The sequence below is a fragment of the Chiloscyllium plagiosum genome, unplaced genomic scaffold, assembly GCF_037043375.1.
Source record: "Chiloscyllium plagiosum isolate Xiang-an unplaced genomic scaffold, Cpla_swu_hap1 HiC_scaffold_40, whole genome shotgun sequence".
Lineage (NCBI taxonomy): Eukaryota > Metazoa > Chordata > Chondrichthyes > Orectolobiformes > Hemiscylliidae > Chiloscyllium > Chiloscyllium plagiosum.
The window spans coordinates 22,338,371-22,355,654 of record NW_028270178.1 but is presented as its reverse complement, the minus strand read 5'-3'; the positions used below and the strand labels follow the sequence as shown (position 1 = coordinate 22,355,654).

The window sequence follows — 17,284 nt, the reverse complement described above, 5'->3', positions numbered from 1 at the left end:
GGTGTTGAGCTGCAATCTTGAAATGCCAAAGTCCACCTGCTGTGAGTTGATCCAGAATGCCCTGAGGGAAGGAATTCCTGGATGTTGACCCAGCGACTGTGAAGGAACAATGATATATTCCCAAGTTAGGTTTTTTTTAGATTAGATTAGATTAGATTAGATTACAGTGTGGAAACAGGCCCTTCGGCCCAACAAGTCCACACCGACCCGCCGAAGCGAAACCCACCCATACCCCTACATTTACCCCTTACCTAACACTACGGGCAATTTAGCATGGCCAATTCACCTGACCTGCACATCTTTGGACTGTGGGAGGAAACCGGAGCACCCGGAGGAAACCCACGCAGACACGGGGAGAACGTGCAAACTCCACACAGTCAGTCGCCTGAGGCGGGAATTGAACCCGGGTCTCTGGCGCTGCGAGGCAGCAGTGCTAACCACTGTGCCACCGTGCCGCCCACAAGGTTGGTGAGTGGCTTGGAGGGGAACTTGTAAGGGGATGGGTTTCCCTCATATTGGCTGCTCTGTCATTCTGGGTGGAATTGTTTGCAGATGTGGAAGGTGTTGACAGTGACATTTTGGTACATTTCTGCAGTGAATCCTGTAGATAGCACACAATTCTGCGACTGAGTGTTATTGGGTGGAGGGGGTGGATAATGTTGTGAATGTAGTGTGTGTCAAGCAGGCTGCAAACGCAACTTCAAATGACAGTATTACTTTTCTGACAGAGGACCACACCTACTGAGTACAATAATGATTCTCATCTGCTACTATACACCTTCGTCTCATGGCTCTGCCGCCCTCCATTTGCAGCTCCGGCAGGTTTGTGGCAAGCATGAGTGAGAAAGCATGGACTCTAGTAAGTCACAGGCCAGTCCAATAAACTAAACCTTGTATTGGACCATTTGAGTTCCCATTCCGAAAAATTATATATTGTCCTGTTGAGACACGTGCTCAGTTTCTGATTGGGTGAAATGATGTAAAATACCTTGTTCTTATTCCCATTTGAATCTCTTGTGCTTTTCTCCATTTTACCAGTTTGATAAGCATGAAAAAGTTATTAAACTGTTCGGTGAATCTGTCAGCATCACATACTTGCATTAAAACATTTCATTCATTATAATTTTCATTTCTCACTGATTGATTTAGTCTGTCTATCCATAGGTTTAAAGCGTGTCTTTCTTCATTTCTGGAGTTTGTTTGAATCCATAAATGCATTGCATCATTTTACCAAATTGGTGTGATTTAGAAGGCTAGTTTAGCTGTTGTTTTTTGCTGTAACTCCATTCATACAGAGGCTCATCTACGGTTTTTTTTAATAGTTAACTTAGTGGCAATTGTGCTTCTGACTCGAGGCAAGTGTGAACTCTCTCGACGCATCACTCGCTATTTGCTGGCAATGTCAACAGCAGATCCACTTCTCGTCATCCTTAATTTCGTACTGAACCAAATAAATAATGTTTATTTCTCAGTTAATTTCTTATCCATCACTCCTGTGTGCGCTGTGAGAGTTGTTCTTTTCCATGCAGTACTGGACTGTTCAGTTTGGTTCGCAGCTGATTTCACATTTGATCAATTTGTAGTAATTTGTTGCCAGAAACTCAGATATTGCAATATGAGAAATGCATTTGTGGTCATAATAACAGTGAGTGTGGTGAGCTGTTTGTGGTCATTTACTTTGTATTTTGTATTTATTCCTTCATTTGTTATTGACAATATACCATGGTTTTGTGTCACAATACCAAACTATTACGCATCGTTATGTTGGAAGATGTATGAATGGGCTGACAGTATAATTATGCTGTTGCTTCCACTCATATTGATTTTGGTATTTAATGCTCTGACTGTCAGGAATATTATAACATCCAACCAGATCCGCTGTCGTTTCCAGATCCATGGAAATGGGCAGAATAAAACTGATTCAGGAGTGGTAAACCGGAGAAAATCCATCTTCCTGCTTTTTGCATTATTTGCAAATCTTATACAGTTGTAGATGACCAATGTCATACGCACGTTAATATGGCAAGAAAGAAACTATAATTATGAAGACAAGACTTTTAATGACACGATATTTATCTTTCAAGAAATTGGATTCATGCTACGGCTTCTGAATTCATGCACCAATACCTGCATTTATGCTCTAATACAAACAAAATTCAGAGAGGAGTTAATCAGTGGAATAGAATACCCGTTTATTCGAACTGTTAAGCTATGCAAATAAGCATACACGTCTGACCTCTATTTGAAGACATTCTTGCAGTCAAAAAACAAGATCTCCTTGTTGACAGAGCTTTTGGAATTTCCCTGGCTGCACTAGCTGAAAAGAAATTCATGTTCTCAGAATTCGAACGAACCTTCCCAGTCACTCAAATTGGAAAGAATTCGCTCTAAGAAAAGAAACGAATTGAAATTAGCATCATTTATCAAGTAGATTGTGTCTTTCTAAAGCATGTTGCTGGTCGAACGCATGACTCATTGCTTTTGTATTTCATGTTAATAACTTTTCCAATTTCTAAAGTTTTGCATTTTCCGATTAATAGGTTTATGTTCTTCTGCTGAAAGGACAGTGCCAGCCTCATGTGGATATGTTCACTGATTAACAGCCATGATTACCAAATACAAAGATTAAACATAAAATTTTCCCAGATGTTGTCACTGTTGAATCTGAATTGGCCAGTATTACTTGCGGCTGTTACCACAACACACACCATTCAGAAGTATTTTCCACAACACACGTTGAGTCTCTGGCATTAATGGGTAAAAACCACTTGACTGGTCGTTCAAATTGTTGTATACCATATCCCACAATCCATTCTTGAATCTGCCCCATTGCCGACATTTCTGAAACTTCTTCTTTGGGTGTGCCTTGCATGCTTTTTAAAAGCTGTTATAGACTGCAACGTGATTTTTCAGTTCCGATATGTAATTGTGATTTGTTTTTAACACATTTTCCTGTTTATTTTTGGCGCATTGAATGCATGGCACAGTGGATGATGACCTACTTCACCATATCAGGACAGCTCCATGAACGTTGAAACTGAACGCCAAGAATCACTGTGAAAGAAATTCTGTGGAATGACACTAATTATGACGAAATTTCTTGACAACTGTGAACGACATCATTAACCAATCAGGATGTGCTGAAGTAAATTGATACAAAATACATGATCTCCCCCGATCAAACACGCTACAGCGCTGAAATAAACCCTTTGATGGCTGGAATGGAATTGAACGCCAAGTGGTTGACTTAATATTGTGAGCAATTTTGGTCCCATGCCCCACGAAAGAGGTATTGGCCCTGGAGCGGGTTCAGAGGAGGTCCACGAGAATGAAAGGCTCAACATATGAGTAACGTTTGAGGACTCTCGGACCATACTCGATGATGGAGATCTGTGAGTGGGGCGCGTGGTCTGACTGAAACAGTCAGAATACTGAACAGTCTGTACAGAGTGGTTGTTAGGGATATGATTATATTGGCACAGAGGCGAGAACCCGAGGGCACAGCCTGAGATTAAAGGGATGATCTTTCACAACAGAGATAAGGAGAAACTTCTTTAGCCAGTGAGTAGTGAATGTGTGGAATTAATCGCCACAGAAGGCTGTGGAGGCCAAGTCATTTAGTATATTTAAAACAGAAATACTTAAGTTGTTGTTTGCCAAGGGGATTGATTCGAAATGTGTCAAGATCAGGTCATAACAGGGTAAAAACAAAGGACTGCAGACGCTGGAAACCAAATTCTGGAGTAGAGTGGAGCTGGAAAAGCACAGCTGTTCAGGCAGTATCCGAGGAGCAGTAAAATAGACTTGCTCAGTTTCCCCAATGTACCATGCCTCAGGGCATCCTTGCCTGTAACGTATAAGAGACAATGTTGGCTGAGTCACATGAGTACCTGCCACGTACATGGTGGGAGGTGTCCCCAAATGTAATGGTGGTATCCATGTCCACACTCTGGCACGTCTTGCAGCGCCTACCGTGACAGGGTTGTATGGAGTTTCCTGAAGAAGGGCTCATGCCCGAAACGTCGATTCTCCTGCTCCCTGGATGCTGCCTGACCTGCTGCGCTTTTCCAGCAACACATTTTCAGCTCTGATCTGCAGCATCTGCAGACCCCACTTTCTCCTCCAAGGGGATCAAAGACTACGGGAAAACGCGCGGAAATGTGTTAGAAAAACCTGTCAACCATGATTGAATGGCAGAGCACTCGATGGGCTGATTGATGTAATTTCTACTCCTATCTCCGATGGTCTTTGGTCTTAAATGATTCCTCTCTAACAACGGATGTGTGATGTTTGGTGGCTCATTGTAATATTGCACAGATAGTCTGTAAGAATATAAGACCATAATAAAGGAGGCCGTCCGTCTCCTTCAGCCAACTCCAACATTCAATAGGATCTTGTTGGATCTGACAATTCGTGGGTCCACTTTCCAAGCGGTTCCCCAAAAGACTTGATTCCCCGACTGACCAATAATATGTTTCTCTCATCGTTAAACACCCAAGAGGATGCAACCCCCACAGTTTTTTTCCCCCTGCATTATGACCACTCCCCAGTTGGCAACCTACATGTGTGGCACTATAATTAAATTGCATCGTGTTCACCTTTTGCACGACATTGTTAACCAACTGGAACCTGACTATTGCAGAACTGCTAAATCACAATTCCTGTACGAATTACAAGACAGTTCTAGCCATGAAAGATACTTCAGTGTGGACGAACGGGTCCTCATTCTTGAGGGTATCCTTAAATGGAAGCTGCTCTCAGAAAGGCAATGCTCTATCCTTTCATCAGAAAGAAAATAGCTAGAAACAATTTGTGTTTCAATCTGTGATTCCCACCTCCTGGGAAATCTGTGCTGGTCTTCTGCTGATTTCAAAGGCAATAAGGAAGGAAAAGCTTTATCTCTTTAATCTACTAAATACTAAGAAAATCTATAATGTTTAATTTTAACCAGGATTATTTACTTTTCTACTTTGTATCTAGGCATCCTTGTATGTAGGATGGCGCCGGGAATGGAGATGTTGTCCACTTTTCGCTGTACTTCTGTATTTCTGTACTTGAATTGTAATTCTCAGGAAAATAGCGGCATTTTATTCTTCAAAATGTATAACTGTGAAATAACCCTCAGAGGAATATTGTTACTTTGCTGCTTCTCAGATTGCAGCAATTGGTGCAGTTAGTGATCCAAACATATTTATTCTCTCACAGGGCATTTAGCTTCTCAATAAAATGAGGTTGTGTTGACGTTATCATTATTTTTCGGCAGACAGAATCGTTGTCTCTCCTCTCACAGGCGATCTGACTGGGACAGAATGAAATACTCAGTAATCTTACAGGCCGCACGAATTTACTACCCGATACTTGCAGCTGTTGGTATTGTTGGTAAGTATATAAATGCAGCTATGTTTGTGTAAACCTATTTAACTCCACTCCCCCATTCTTCATTGAAATTTGATGGAGGTTGCTCGGCTTTGGTTCATTCTAACCTTTTGCATTTCTAGTGGTTTCATCCGACGTTGATTTTCACTCTTGTTTGCTTCCATCTGTGCAATCAGGTTTAGCAATAAATATTTTACAGACTGTTAAATTGCATTACAGAGCAGGCTGAGACAGCACTAGTTTCCCATCCTGAGTTACACTTGAGAATGTAGTGGATCGCGGCGTTGTCAAACCACTGCAGACCAACTGGTGTAAGACCACCTGTATTGAGTTGTAGATTCATCCAGCATGGAAACAGATTCTTCCGTTTAACACGTCCCCACTGACCAGATTTCAAAGAACAAAGGACCAAGAAAATTTACAGCCCAGGAACAGGCCCTTCGGCCCTCCAAGCCCGAGCCAATCCGAATGCACTGTCTAAACCTGTTGGTCAATTCCTAAGCATCTGTATCCCTCTGCTCCCCACCTACTCATGCATCTGTCCAGACGCATCTTAAATGAATCTACCGTGCCTGCCACGACCACTTCCGCTGGCAACACGTTCCAAACGCCCACCACCCTCTGTGTGTGAAGTACGTGTCGTGTGTATCGCCCTTAAACTTTCCACATCCCTCCTTGAAAGTGTGACCTCTCGTTATTGAATCCCTCACCCTGGGAAAAAGCTGGTCTCTATCCACCCTGTCTATACCCTTCATGATTTTGTAAACCTTAATCAGGTCCCCCCTCAATCTCCTTTTTTCTAGTGAAAATAAACCTAACCTACTCAACCTCTCTTCATAGCTAGTGCCTTCCATACCAGGCAACATCCTCGTAAACCTTCTCTGCACCCTCTCCAAAGCGTCCACATCCTTTTGGTAATTACAGAACTGTACAGAGTATTCTAAATGTTGCCGAACTAATGCCCTGTACAATTTTAACATGACCTGCCAGCTCTTATACTCAATACTCTGTCCAATGAAGGCAAGCATACTATATGCCTTCTTGACGACTTTTTAGATTAGATTAGATTACTTACAGTGTGGAAACAGGCCCTTCGGCCCAACAATTCCACACCGCCCCGCCGAAGCGCAACCCACCCATACCCCTACATTTATCCCTTACCTAACACTACAGACAATTTAGCATGGCCAATTCACCTGACCTGCACATCTTTGGACTGTGGGAGGAAACCGGAGCACCCGGAGGAAACCCACGCAGACACAGGGAGAACATGCAAACTCCACACAGTCAGTCGCCTGAGGCGGGAATTGAACCCGGGTCTTTGGCGCTGTGAGGCAGCAGTGCTAACCACTGTGCCACCATGCCGCCCACCTGTGCAGCAACCTTCAGGGTACAATTGACCTGCATTCCCAGATCTCTCTGCCCGTCAACTTTTGCCAAGGCTCTTCCGTTCATTGTATAATTCTCTCTAGAATTAGTCTTGCCACTTTTCCGCCCAACTCTCCAGTCTATCTATATCCTCCTGTATTCTCTGACAGTCTCTTACACTTTCTGCTACTCCACCAATCTTTGTGTCATCTGCAAACTTTCTGATTATATCAACAATGCCCTCTTCTAGATCATGTATATATATTACAAACAACAGTGGACCCAATATTGACCCCTGTGGAACACCACGGGTCATCTTTCTCCATTTCGAGAAGCTCCCTTCAACCACTACTCTCTGTCTCCTGTTGATCAACCAGTTCTTTATCGACCTAGCTACAACACCCTGCACAGCATGTGACTTCACTTTCTTCATTAGTCTACCACGGGGAACCTTATCAAACGCCTTACTAAAGTCCATGCATATGACATCAACAGGCCTTATTTCATCTAACAACTTGGTCACTTCCTCAAAGAACTCGATTAAGTTAGTAAGGCACGATCTCCCCCGCAAAAAAACCATATTGCCTATCACAGATAAGCTTATTCTTTTTAAAATATAAATAGATCCTATCTCTCAGTACCCTCTCCAGCAACTTCCCCACCACCAACGTCAGGCTCACTGGTCTGTAGTTACCCGGAACATCCCACCCATTCTCCCAGGTTCAGCACACAGCCTTCATTCATTATCTTTTAGAGGACAAATCCTTTCTCTAGTTATCCGCATGCTTCTTATATAAGAATGAAATCTTTTGGGATTTTCCTTAATTTTGCTCGCTAAAGCTGTTTCATGATCCCTTTTAGCCCACTTGATTCCTTGTTTAAGACCTGTCCTACTCTTCCGATATTCCTCCAGAGCCCTTTCTGTTCTTAGCTGCCTAGACCTTATGTACGCTTCCCTTTTCCTCTTGGCTCGTCATACAATTTCTCCTGTCATTCACGGTTTACCAATCTTGTCCTTCCTATCCTTTGCCTTCAACGGGACATCCCTGTCCTGCACTACCTTGAACCTATCTTTGAAAGCCTCCCACATCTCAAACGTGGACTTCCCTTCAAATAGCTGTGAACAATCCACATTTCCCAGCTCCTGCCTAATTTTGATATAATTGGCCTTGGCCCAGTTCAGTACTCTTCTCTTAGGACCACTCTCTTTTTTATCTATGAGTATTCTAAAACGTACTGATTTGTGGTCACTGTTCCCAAAGAAATCCCCCACCGCAACCTCTAACACTTGGTCTGGCTCGTTCCCCAGTACCAGGTCCAATATGGCCCCTTGCCTCGTCGGACTATTGACATACTGCTCTAGAAAACTCTCCTGGACGTTTCTTACAAGTTCTACTCTATCCAGACCTCTGACGCTGAGTGTATCCCAGTCAATGCTGGGAAAATTAAAATCTCCCATCACTCTATTGCCTCTACATCTGTTCACAATCTGTTTACCTATTTGTTCTTCTACCTCACGCTGACCATTGGGAGGTCTGTAATACAGCCCCAACAGTGTAACTGTACCCTTTTTATTTCTCACTCCACCCATAATGCCTCACTATCCAAGACCGCCATAGTGTCCCCCTTTAGCACAGCCGTGATATCATCCCTTGACCAGCAATGCAACTCCACCCCATCTTTTACTTCCCTCCCTGTCCTGTCTGAAGCGTCTATATCCTGGGACATTTAGTTTCCAATCATCATGCCCTTCCTTCAACCAAGTCTCTGTGATGGCAATAATGTCATACTCCAAGGCACCAATCCAAGTCCGAAGTTCATCTGCCTTACACACTATACTCCTTGAATTAAAGTAGTTGCATTTCAGACCACCAGTTCTTTTACGCTCATCTGCTCTCTGTCTGGTCTTCCCTTTATTAATGTTATCCTCATAATTCTTACAGTCTCCAGTCTCCACCTCGCTGCCTATTTGTTTTCTCTTCTGGTTCCCAGCTCCCCTACCACATTAGTTTAAAACCTCCCCAACAGCAGTAGCAAAAACTCCCCCAAGGACATTGGTTCCAGTCTGGTTCAGATGTAGACCATCCATTTTGTAATAGTCCCCCCTTCCCCAGAACCGGTCCCAATGTCCAACAAATCTGAACCCCTCCCTCCTACGCCATCTCTCAAGTCACGTGGTCATCCTGCCTATTGTTTTGTTTCTACACTGGCTAGCACGTGGCACTGGTAGTAATCCTGAGATCACTACCTTTGACGTCCTCCCCTTTAACTTCTCTCCGAGCTCCCTGAATTCTTCTTTCCGGACCTCATCTCGCTTTCTCCTATATGCACCAATACAACTGGCTGTTCACCGTTCCCTTTCAGAATGCTCTGCAGCCGATCAGTGACATCCCTGACCCGAGCACCTGGGAGGCAACATACCATCCAGGAGTGCCGTTTTCGCCCACAGAACTGCCTATCTACTCCTCTCACAATAAAATCCCCTATGACTATGGGCCTTCTAGACAGCAGTGCCCGCCACGGTGCCATGATCGTGGCAACTGCTGCCCTCCCCTGGTGAGCCATCTTCCCCAACAGTATCCAAAACGGTGCACCTGTTTTGGAGGGAGATGACCGCAGGGGACACCTGCAGTGCCTTCCTGCTCTTTTTCTGCCTTTCCTAAACGTAACTATTCACATTTGCCTGCACTAGACTCATATCCCGCTAAACCTTTCCTAAACGTGTAGACGTCCAACTTTGTTTGAAGTGATCCAGCAAAAATGAAGAAACGGTGACGTGTGCCCAAGCCAGAAGGTGACGTGTGCCCAAGCCAGAAGGTGACGTGTGCCCAAGCCAGAAGGTGACGTGTGCCCAAGCCAGAAGGGAAGGCAAGTGCTGTCATTCCCTTACATCTGCTGCTTCTAGACAGTAGTAGCTGTGAGGGTGACAGGGAACTGTCCGAAGAAACTTGGTGAGCTGCTGCACTGTGTCTTGTAACTAGCACGCACTGCCCGTTACTGAGTAAGACTGGGGGAAATGAGGGTTTGCAAATGTGGTGGCCATCATGTTCGCTGATGTAGCCTGAAATAAAGGCAAAGTATTGCAAATGCTGGATATCTGCAACAAAGAAAGGAAATGTAGGATAAACTCCACATGCCTGGCAGTTTATGTGGCGAGAGAGAGAAAAGTTAAGGTTTCGGGTCTGGAATGACACTTCTTCAGAATTTTCTTTGGTTCTGAATGGAGTCGAGCTTCGTGAGTTTCATTGGAGCTGCATGCTTTCAGGCAAGTTGGAAATCTTCTACAACACTCTTGACTTGTGCGTGGCGATGTTGGAAATTCGTTGGAATGGTGTGTTTTTTTAACAGCAGGATTCCTGGCCCCTGTCACATTGTATAAGCAACAATACCTGCGTGGTTTATCCAGGGCTGTTTTGGTTTCAATGTTAATCCTCGGTATGTTGATAATGGTGGCAATCTGATTGAATATCAAGGATGGTGGTTCAAAGTTCTTTTGTTGGAGATGGTGATTGTGTGACACTTGTGTAGAAAGTTTGTGAGAAGATTTGTAGCTCGGGTGCTCGTTGTAGTGGGTCTGTTCGCCGAGCTGTTGCAGACATTTCGTCCCCTGTCTAGGTGACATCCTCAGTGCTTGGGAGCCTCCTGTGAAGCGCTTCTGTGATCTTTCCTCCGGCATTTATAGTGGTTTGAATCTGCCGCTTCCGGTTGTCAGTTCCATCTGTGGATGAATGCCATGCCTCTAGGAATGCCCTGGCTGTTCTCTGTTTGGCTTGTCCTATAATAGTAGTGTTGTCCCAGTCGAATTCATGTTGCTTGTCATTTCTGCGTGTGTGACTACTAAGGATAGCTGGTCGTGTCGTTTCGTGGCTAGTTGGTGTTCATGGATGCGGATCGTTAGCTGTCTTCCTGTTTGTCCTATGTAGTGTTTTGTGCAGTCCTTGCATGGGATTTTGTACACTACATTGGTTTTGCTCATGCTGGGTATCGGGTCCTTCGTTCTGGTGAGTTGTTGTCTGACTGTAGATCAAATGGTATTTAATTGCCCTTTGTTTGGCAATCAGGAATGCGAATCGAAGTAGGCTGTTCTGTCCATCGATTCTGCTATGTCATTTAATTATGACTGGTCTGTTTCCAAACCACATTCTCACACCTTCTCCCCGTAATTATTTATTCCCTTACTCATCAACAATATATCCATTGCTGTCGTCAATACGTTCACTGACATTTCCTCCACAGCCCTCTGTGGCAATGACGTCTACAGATACACCATCATCTGTCTGGAAAAAAATCCTTCTCATCTCAGTTCTGAAGGGACGTCCCTTCAATATGAAAATATGCCTTTGGGTTCTATTCTCTCCTACAGTGGAAACCTCTGCTCCATGTCCATTCCATCCAGTCCACTCAGTGCTCTTTAAGTTTCAGTCAGATCCCCCTCATCATTCCAAATTTCATCTAGTATAGATACAGAGGCCTCAACCACCCGCCAAGTTACAAACCCATCATCCCCTGGATCATTCGTGTAAACCTCTTCTGGACTCTCTTCAAGTCAAACACATCTTTCCATTGGCACCTTTCCTTTTAAAAAAAATGCTCACAATGTCTTGCGTAAAGCATTAAATATCTCCAAACGTGTACATGGAACTTTCACTTTCATCACGTGTGCGTCAATTTCATTTTCCACTTAATTCACTCCAAATTCATACTTTTGAGATTATTGCATTAATTTCAAGTCATTGCGAGTATTGAAAGACACATTTTCTGAATGCTGAAGATTGAATGGTCCCATGTTCAAATGTTTGTTGTTTGACTAAATGCTGTTTCCAAGAGCAGTGATTAGCAAAAGATGTAAAAAAAATTGTTCTACATTATCAAACACAACATTGCACAATAACTTCAATTCTGAACCATGAGGTTAGCACGACCGTGTTGTCTTCATGTAATGACTGAAGCAAATCGCGTCCCTGTGAGGTAGCAGTGTTAACCAATCAGCCACTGTGACACGTCCACACAGTTCTTTGATTTCTGCATAGTTTTGTCTACTTGTCCTCTCTACTTCAACGCTTCTGTTTCTCAAACGTGGTTCTGAACACCTTCTTCTTGGAGTTCTACATACTGTTCATTTTACACTCCAAAGATTAAGCATGGCTGCATGCTAATCATCTACCATTTGAAAGGCTCCCACATGTCCGATCTGGATTCATCTTCAAACAACCATCTCCAATCAAAATTCTCCACTTCCTGCCTAAGAGTGTTGTAGTTGAAACTTTATTGCTGGAACAGCACAGCAGGTCAGGCAGCATCCAGGGAACAGGAGATTCGACGTTTCGGGCACAGGCCCTTCTTCAGGAATGAGCGGAGAGTGTTCAGCAGGAGAAGGTAAAAGGTAGGGAGGAGGGACTTGGAGGAGGGGCGTTGGAAATGTGATAGGTGGAAAGAGGTCAAGGTGAGGGTGATAGGTCGGAGTAGGATGGAGGCGGAGAGGTCAAGAAGAAGACTGCAGGTCAGGAAGGCGGTGCCCGGCTGGAGGGATCCGGCTGAGACAAGGTGGGGGGAGGGGGGATGAAGAAACTGGTGAAGTCCAAGTTCATCCCCTGCGGTTGGAGGGTTCCCAGTCGGAAGATAAGACGCTCCTCCTCCGACCGTCGCGTTGTTGTGGTTTGGCGGTGGATGAGTCCAATGACCTGCATATCCTCGGTGGAGTGGGAGGGGGAGTTGAAATGCTGTGCTACAGGTTGGTTGGGTTGGTTCGTCCGGGTGGCCCAGAGGTGCTCTCTGAATCGCTCCGCAAGTAGGCGGCCTGTTTCCCCAATATAGAGGAGGCCAGTTCTCCTTCCATCAATTTAACACTTTCACTCGAGGACTGCTGTTATCCCTTTTCATGAGCAACTCGAAAGTCAAGAAATTATGGTTCCTACTCCGAAATGTTCCCTCTCTGAAACTTCACTCACGTGTCCGAGCTCACTTACAAAAGTAGGTCCAGTATAACACCTTCCCTGGTTGGACTGTTTGCTTATTGTGTAAAAGAAACCCTCCTGAATGTTCCTTACAACTTTTTCCCATCCAAGCATATAGCACGAAATGAGTCCCAGTCAATGCAGCAGAAGTTAAAATTACGCACCATAACAGTCATGTCGTTTTGACATCTTTCCAAAACCTGTGTGCATATTCTTTCTTCAATCTCCCGCTGGCTGTTGGGAGGTCTATAATATACCCCCGCATTGAGATTTCACCTTCTCGCTTCCTGAGTTTTAACCAATTTGCTTCGCTACACGAGCCCTCTGATCTTCCCTCAGTACAACTGTGAGTTACCCATTTACCAGTAATGGATCTCCACCACCCATTTTGCATCCCTTTTTATCTCACGGGAAACATCTAGGTCCTGGGACGTTCAGCTGCCAATGCTGTCCTGGTTTCAATCAAGTCTTTGTAATTGCAATGATGTCATAGTTCGAAACACTAACCAAAGCTCTGAGTTCATCTAACTTGCCAATTGTATTTATTGCATGAAACACATGCATTTCAGACCACTTCCCCTGTTCATTTCAACAGCGTTTCCTGCCTTCGCTTGTTCTTTTTCGTGGTTGCCTTGGTTTCTATCTATCCTTCAATTCCTGCATCTACTGCTCTACTCTATTCCTGAAGAAGGGCTTATGCCCGAAACGTCGATTCTCCTGTTCCCTGGATGCTGCCTGACCTGCTTCGCTGTTCCAGCAACACATTTTCTGCTCTACTCTACTGCTTGCCACCCACCGTCACACTCATTTGAATCTTCCCCAACCAGTCTCTAAAGCAGCTCCCCAAGGGCATCAGTCCCGGTCCTGCCCAGGAGTAACCCCTCCATAGATATTCCATGATTGATAAAGAGATATTCAGCTAGCTGTTGGTGTTGCAACATTTCAACATTTACATTAGCAGTGATCTAACTGAGATAGTTGTATATACTGATCATGACGCTTTAAAGTTTTCGGAAATTTGTAAGTATCCAAATTTCAGTGCCGCTCATTATTGCAGTCATTCGACTTGAGAATTACGCACAGGGCAGGACGACAGAACATAAATGCCTACGTATTTTCGTCACTTAAGGGAAGGAAGGCACCAGTGTTTGGTGGCAGACAAGGAAAACGGACTGGGATCGATGATAGTGAATGTTTGCATGCTCACAGTCAATGTAATGTATATTTACTGTTGTGTACAAATAGTGTAAGACTAAAGGTTATTAAAAATCGATTTATATTGGTGTGTTTCTTTATGGAGAGAGTTGAGACAATACTACGGATTCAAGATTAGAAATTCCTCCTCTTTTTTGGAGCAGTTTGATGACAAAGATAACAAGATATCTATTGAAAGCCGATGAAGTAAATCGCTTTTGAAGTCTTCGGGACTTTTTGTTAAAATGCTTGAACAATAAAAGTAGCCTGAATGGGTGGGGTAAGCTCCTACTCAAGTAGGCATTCTAGTTTTAGCTTTGCAGTCGCATCAGGTTTTTTTTGAAGATGTGGAAACTGTTTTACTTGTTTTTTTGGTTGCATCTAAAATCAGGGGGTTCTCTGCCTGCTGCCAGAATTGCATTGAGGCAGTCTGTTTCACTAAATTTTCCCCTTTCCAAGGATGTGTTTATCCCATGTTACTATATTGAAACAGTTGCCGCTTAGTAATTCAATAATCTATTATTCTGTTAAGATTTCCAATAGAGTTAATTTTTTCTAATGTATTGTTCCTTCTGCTGGATTTTAAGTACGATTCATGAATAATTGAATTGTATTTGGAACACAAGACCTCGCATTTGCCTTACAATGAACAAAACGTTCGAGTCAAGGCTATCTTCTGGATATATTTTGGCGATGGTTTGGACTGGGCCATAACACGTTTCTGGCAAATTACCACATTTACGAGTCCCGTAACGGTTCTCATGTGCTCGTATGCGTCCCATGTCCGACCTCTATGTTGCTCTTATCCCTATTGCAACTTTAACTTTATTTCTTTTCTTCATTAACTGTACAATAATCATGAAAAATCTATTGAACCCTTCTGTGGAGCTGTCAGCACCATATGCTTCCATTAACATATTTCAATCATTATAGTTTTCATTTCTCGATTATTTATTTATTCTGTTCATCTATTCTTTCAAAGTATGCCTTTATTTTATTCTGGATTGCTTAAGTCAATAACATCATTCTAATCTTTCACCCTATATAGTGTAATTTCGTTCATATGTTGATCTGAGGTAGTTAGTGTCATTTAGCAGACATATTAAGATGACACCTTGGTTGTGAGTCAAGTCATGAAGAGGTGTATCTTTCTTTAATTTTCTTACAGTTAACTCTGTCGGAATTGTGATTTTGAATCGAGGCCATTGTGGGCTCTCCACATGCATCACTCGCTATTTGCTGGCAATGTCGACAGCAGATCTACTTCTCGTCATCCTTAACGTCTTATTCGACCGAATTAACATTCTTTTCTTCCCAGTTAATTTCTTATTCATCACTCCTGTCTGTGCCTCGAGAGTTGTTCTGTACCTTGCAGCCTTGGACTGCTCAGTTTGGTTCACAGTCGGTTTCACATTTGATCGGTTTGTAGCAATTTGTTGCCAGAAGCTGAGAGCGAGATATTGTAATAAGAGAACTGCATTTGTGGTCATAATAACTGTGACTGTGGTTAGCTGTTTGCGGTCAATTACTTGGTATTTTGTGTTTATTCCATTATTTGTTATTGACAATGTGCCATGGTTTTGTATCGCAATACCAGACTATTACACATCATTATTTTGGAAGGTCTATGTATGGATTGATACGATAATTACACCGTTACTTCCAATCGTATTGATTTTTATATTGAATGCTCTGACTGTCAGGCATATTATAACAGTCAACCACATCCGCTGCCGCCTTCAGATCCATAGAAGTCGGCAGAATAATACTGACCCAGAGGTGGTAAACCGGAGAAAATCCATCGTTTTGCTCTTTGCGTTGTCTGCCAATTTTACACTATTTTGGGTTGCATATGTCGTCCGCACTTTAAACTGGAAAGAAATAAACTATAATTATGAAGACATGACTTTTGATGATCCAATATTTGTCTTTCAAGAAATTGGATTCATGCTACGCCTTCTGAGTTCCTGCACCAACACGTGCATTTATGCTTTAACACAAACAAAATTCAGAGAGGAGTTAATCAATGGAGCAAAATATCCATTTTCTAGAATACTTAAGCTGTGGAAATAATCATGCAGGTCTGAACTCTATGTGAAAATGCAAGTCTTGTCATGAAAGTGGATCACCATGTTGAAAGAGGTTGTACGATTTCCCTGACTGCACTAGCATAATTAATTCATGTCCTCAAAATGGAAAGAAGTTTCCATATATTCAAATTGGAAATAATCCGCTCTGCAAAAAAAAAACATTGAAATTAACATAACATTTCAAGTAGATTGCGGATCTGTAAATGATGCAGCTGGTCAAAAGGCTGAGACTTTGCTTTTGAGGTTCATGTTCACATCTTCCACAATTTCTAATGTATTTATGGCTTTGCATTCTTTGGTTAATGAGTTTATGTCGTTGTGATAAAAGTTCGGTGGCAGCCTCATGTGAATATCTTCAGCGATTAACTACCACAGCGACCAAATGTAAAGATTAAACTTCAAATCTTCCATACTGCAGTTTCTCTGGAATCTGATTTGACCTGTATTATTAGCAGTGTGACAATAACTCACAAATATTCAGAAGTGCTTTGCACAATGCACGTTCCGCCTCTAGAATTTCATCAGAAGAACAACTAGTCTTTTCTTGCACATTATTTTCTCACATCTCTCAATCCATCCTTGAATCTGCCCCATTGAAAACATTTCTGAATCTTCTTCATTGGGTATGCCTTGTATTGTGCACTTTTAAAGCTGTTTAAGAATGCCCGTTGAGGTTTCCATTACTTTCTAAATTGTCACGGGTATTTAAGGCATTCTCTTGTTTATTTACCGGCACATTAAGGGCAAGAGACTGTACATGGACCGTTCCCTTACTATTAGAACAGCTCCCTGAACATCGAAACTGAGCACCAATATTCACTGTGAAAGAGCTACTGAGTACTGGCACTAATAATGATGAAAATTCTCGGCACATGGTGAAGAAAATTGTGCACCAGCCAGCATGTGCTGATGTAAATGAACACAAAATGTATGATCTCCTTTGATCCATGGATAAGCGCATGGCAGATCCAGTTACTTACTCCTCACTGGCCAAGAAATAAACCGTTTCTGGTTAGAATGGAACTGAGTGGCAAGTGATTGACTTAAGGCGCTCCACTTGAACAAGGGGTGAGTGACCTTTGGTGGTTCAATGGTACATTGAGTAGCTGTTTTATAAGACCACAAGGCGAGAAAAACGAAAACAGGACGAGGTCGGCCGTCGACTTGATCCTGCTCCAATGATCAATTTGATCATTTCTGGTACGACAGTTCTCACTCTCACCTTCTTGCCCTTTCACCTTAACACTTAATGCTCTAAATGTACAGGAGTGCATAACTCCCCGCCTTAAATATACAAAATTA

The 17,284-nt window shown here is 43.0% G+C and overlaps 1 protein-coding gene across 1 annotated transcript; it reads left to right on the top strand.

The window, feature by feature from the left end:
- The first annotated feature begins 5,309 nt into the window (after positions 1-5,309).
- On the top strand, positions 5,310-15,965 carry LOC148138406 (putative G protein-coupled receptor 139). Its single transcript, XM_087981540.1, has 2 exons — positions 5,310-5,379; positions 15,061-15,965. The coding sequence occupies exons 1-2, from the start codon at positions 5,310-5,312 to the stop codon at positions 15,963-15,965; spliced, it is 975 nt and encodes a 324-aa protein (XP_087837666.1).
- The last annotated feature ends 1,319 nt before the right edge of the window (positions 15,966-17,284 follow it).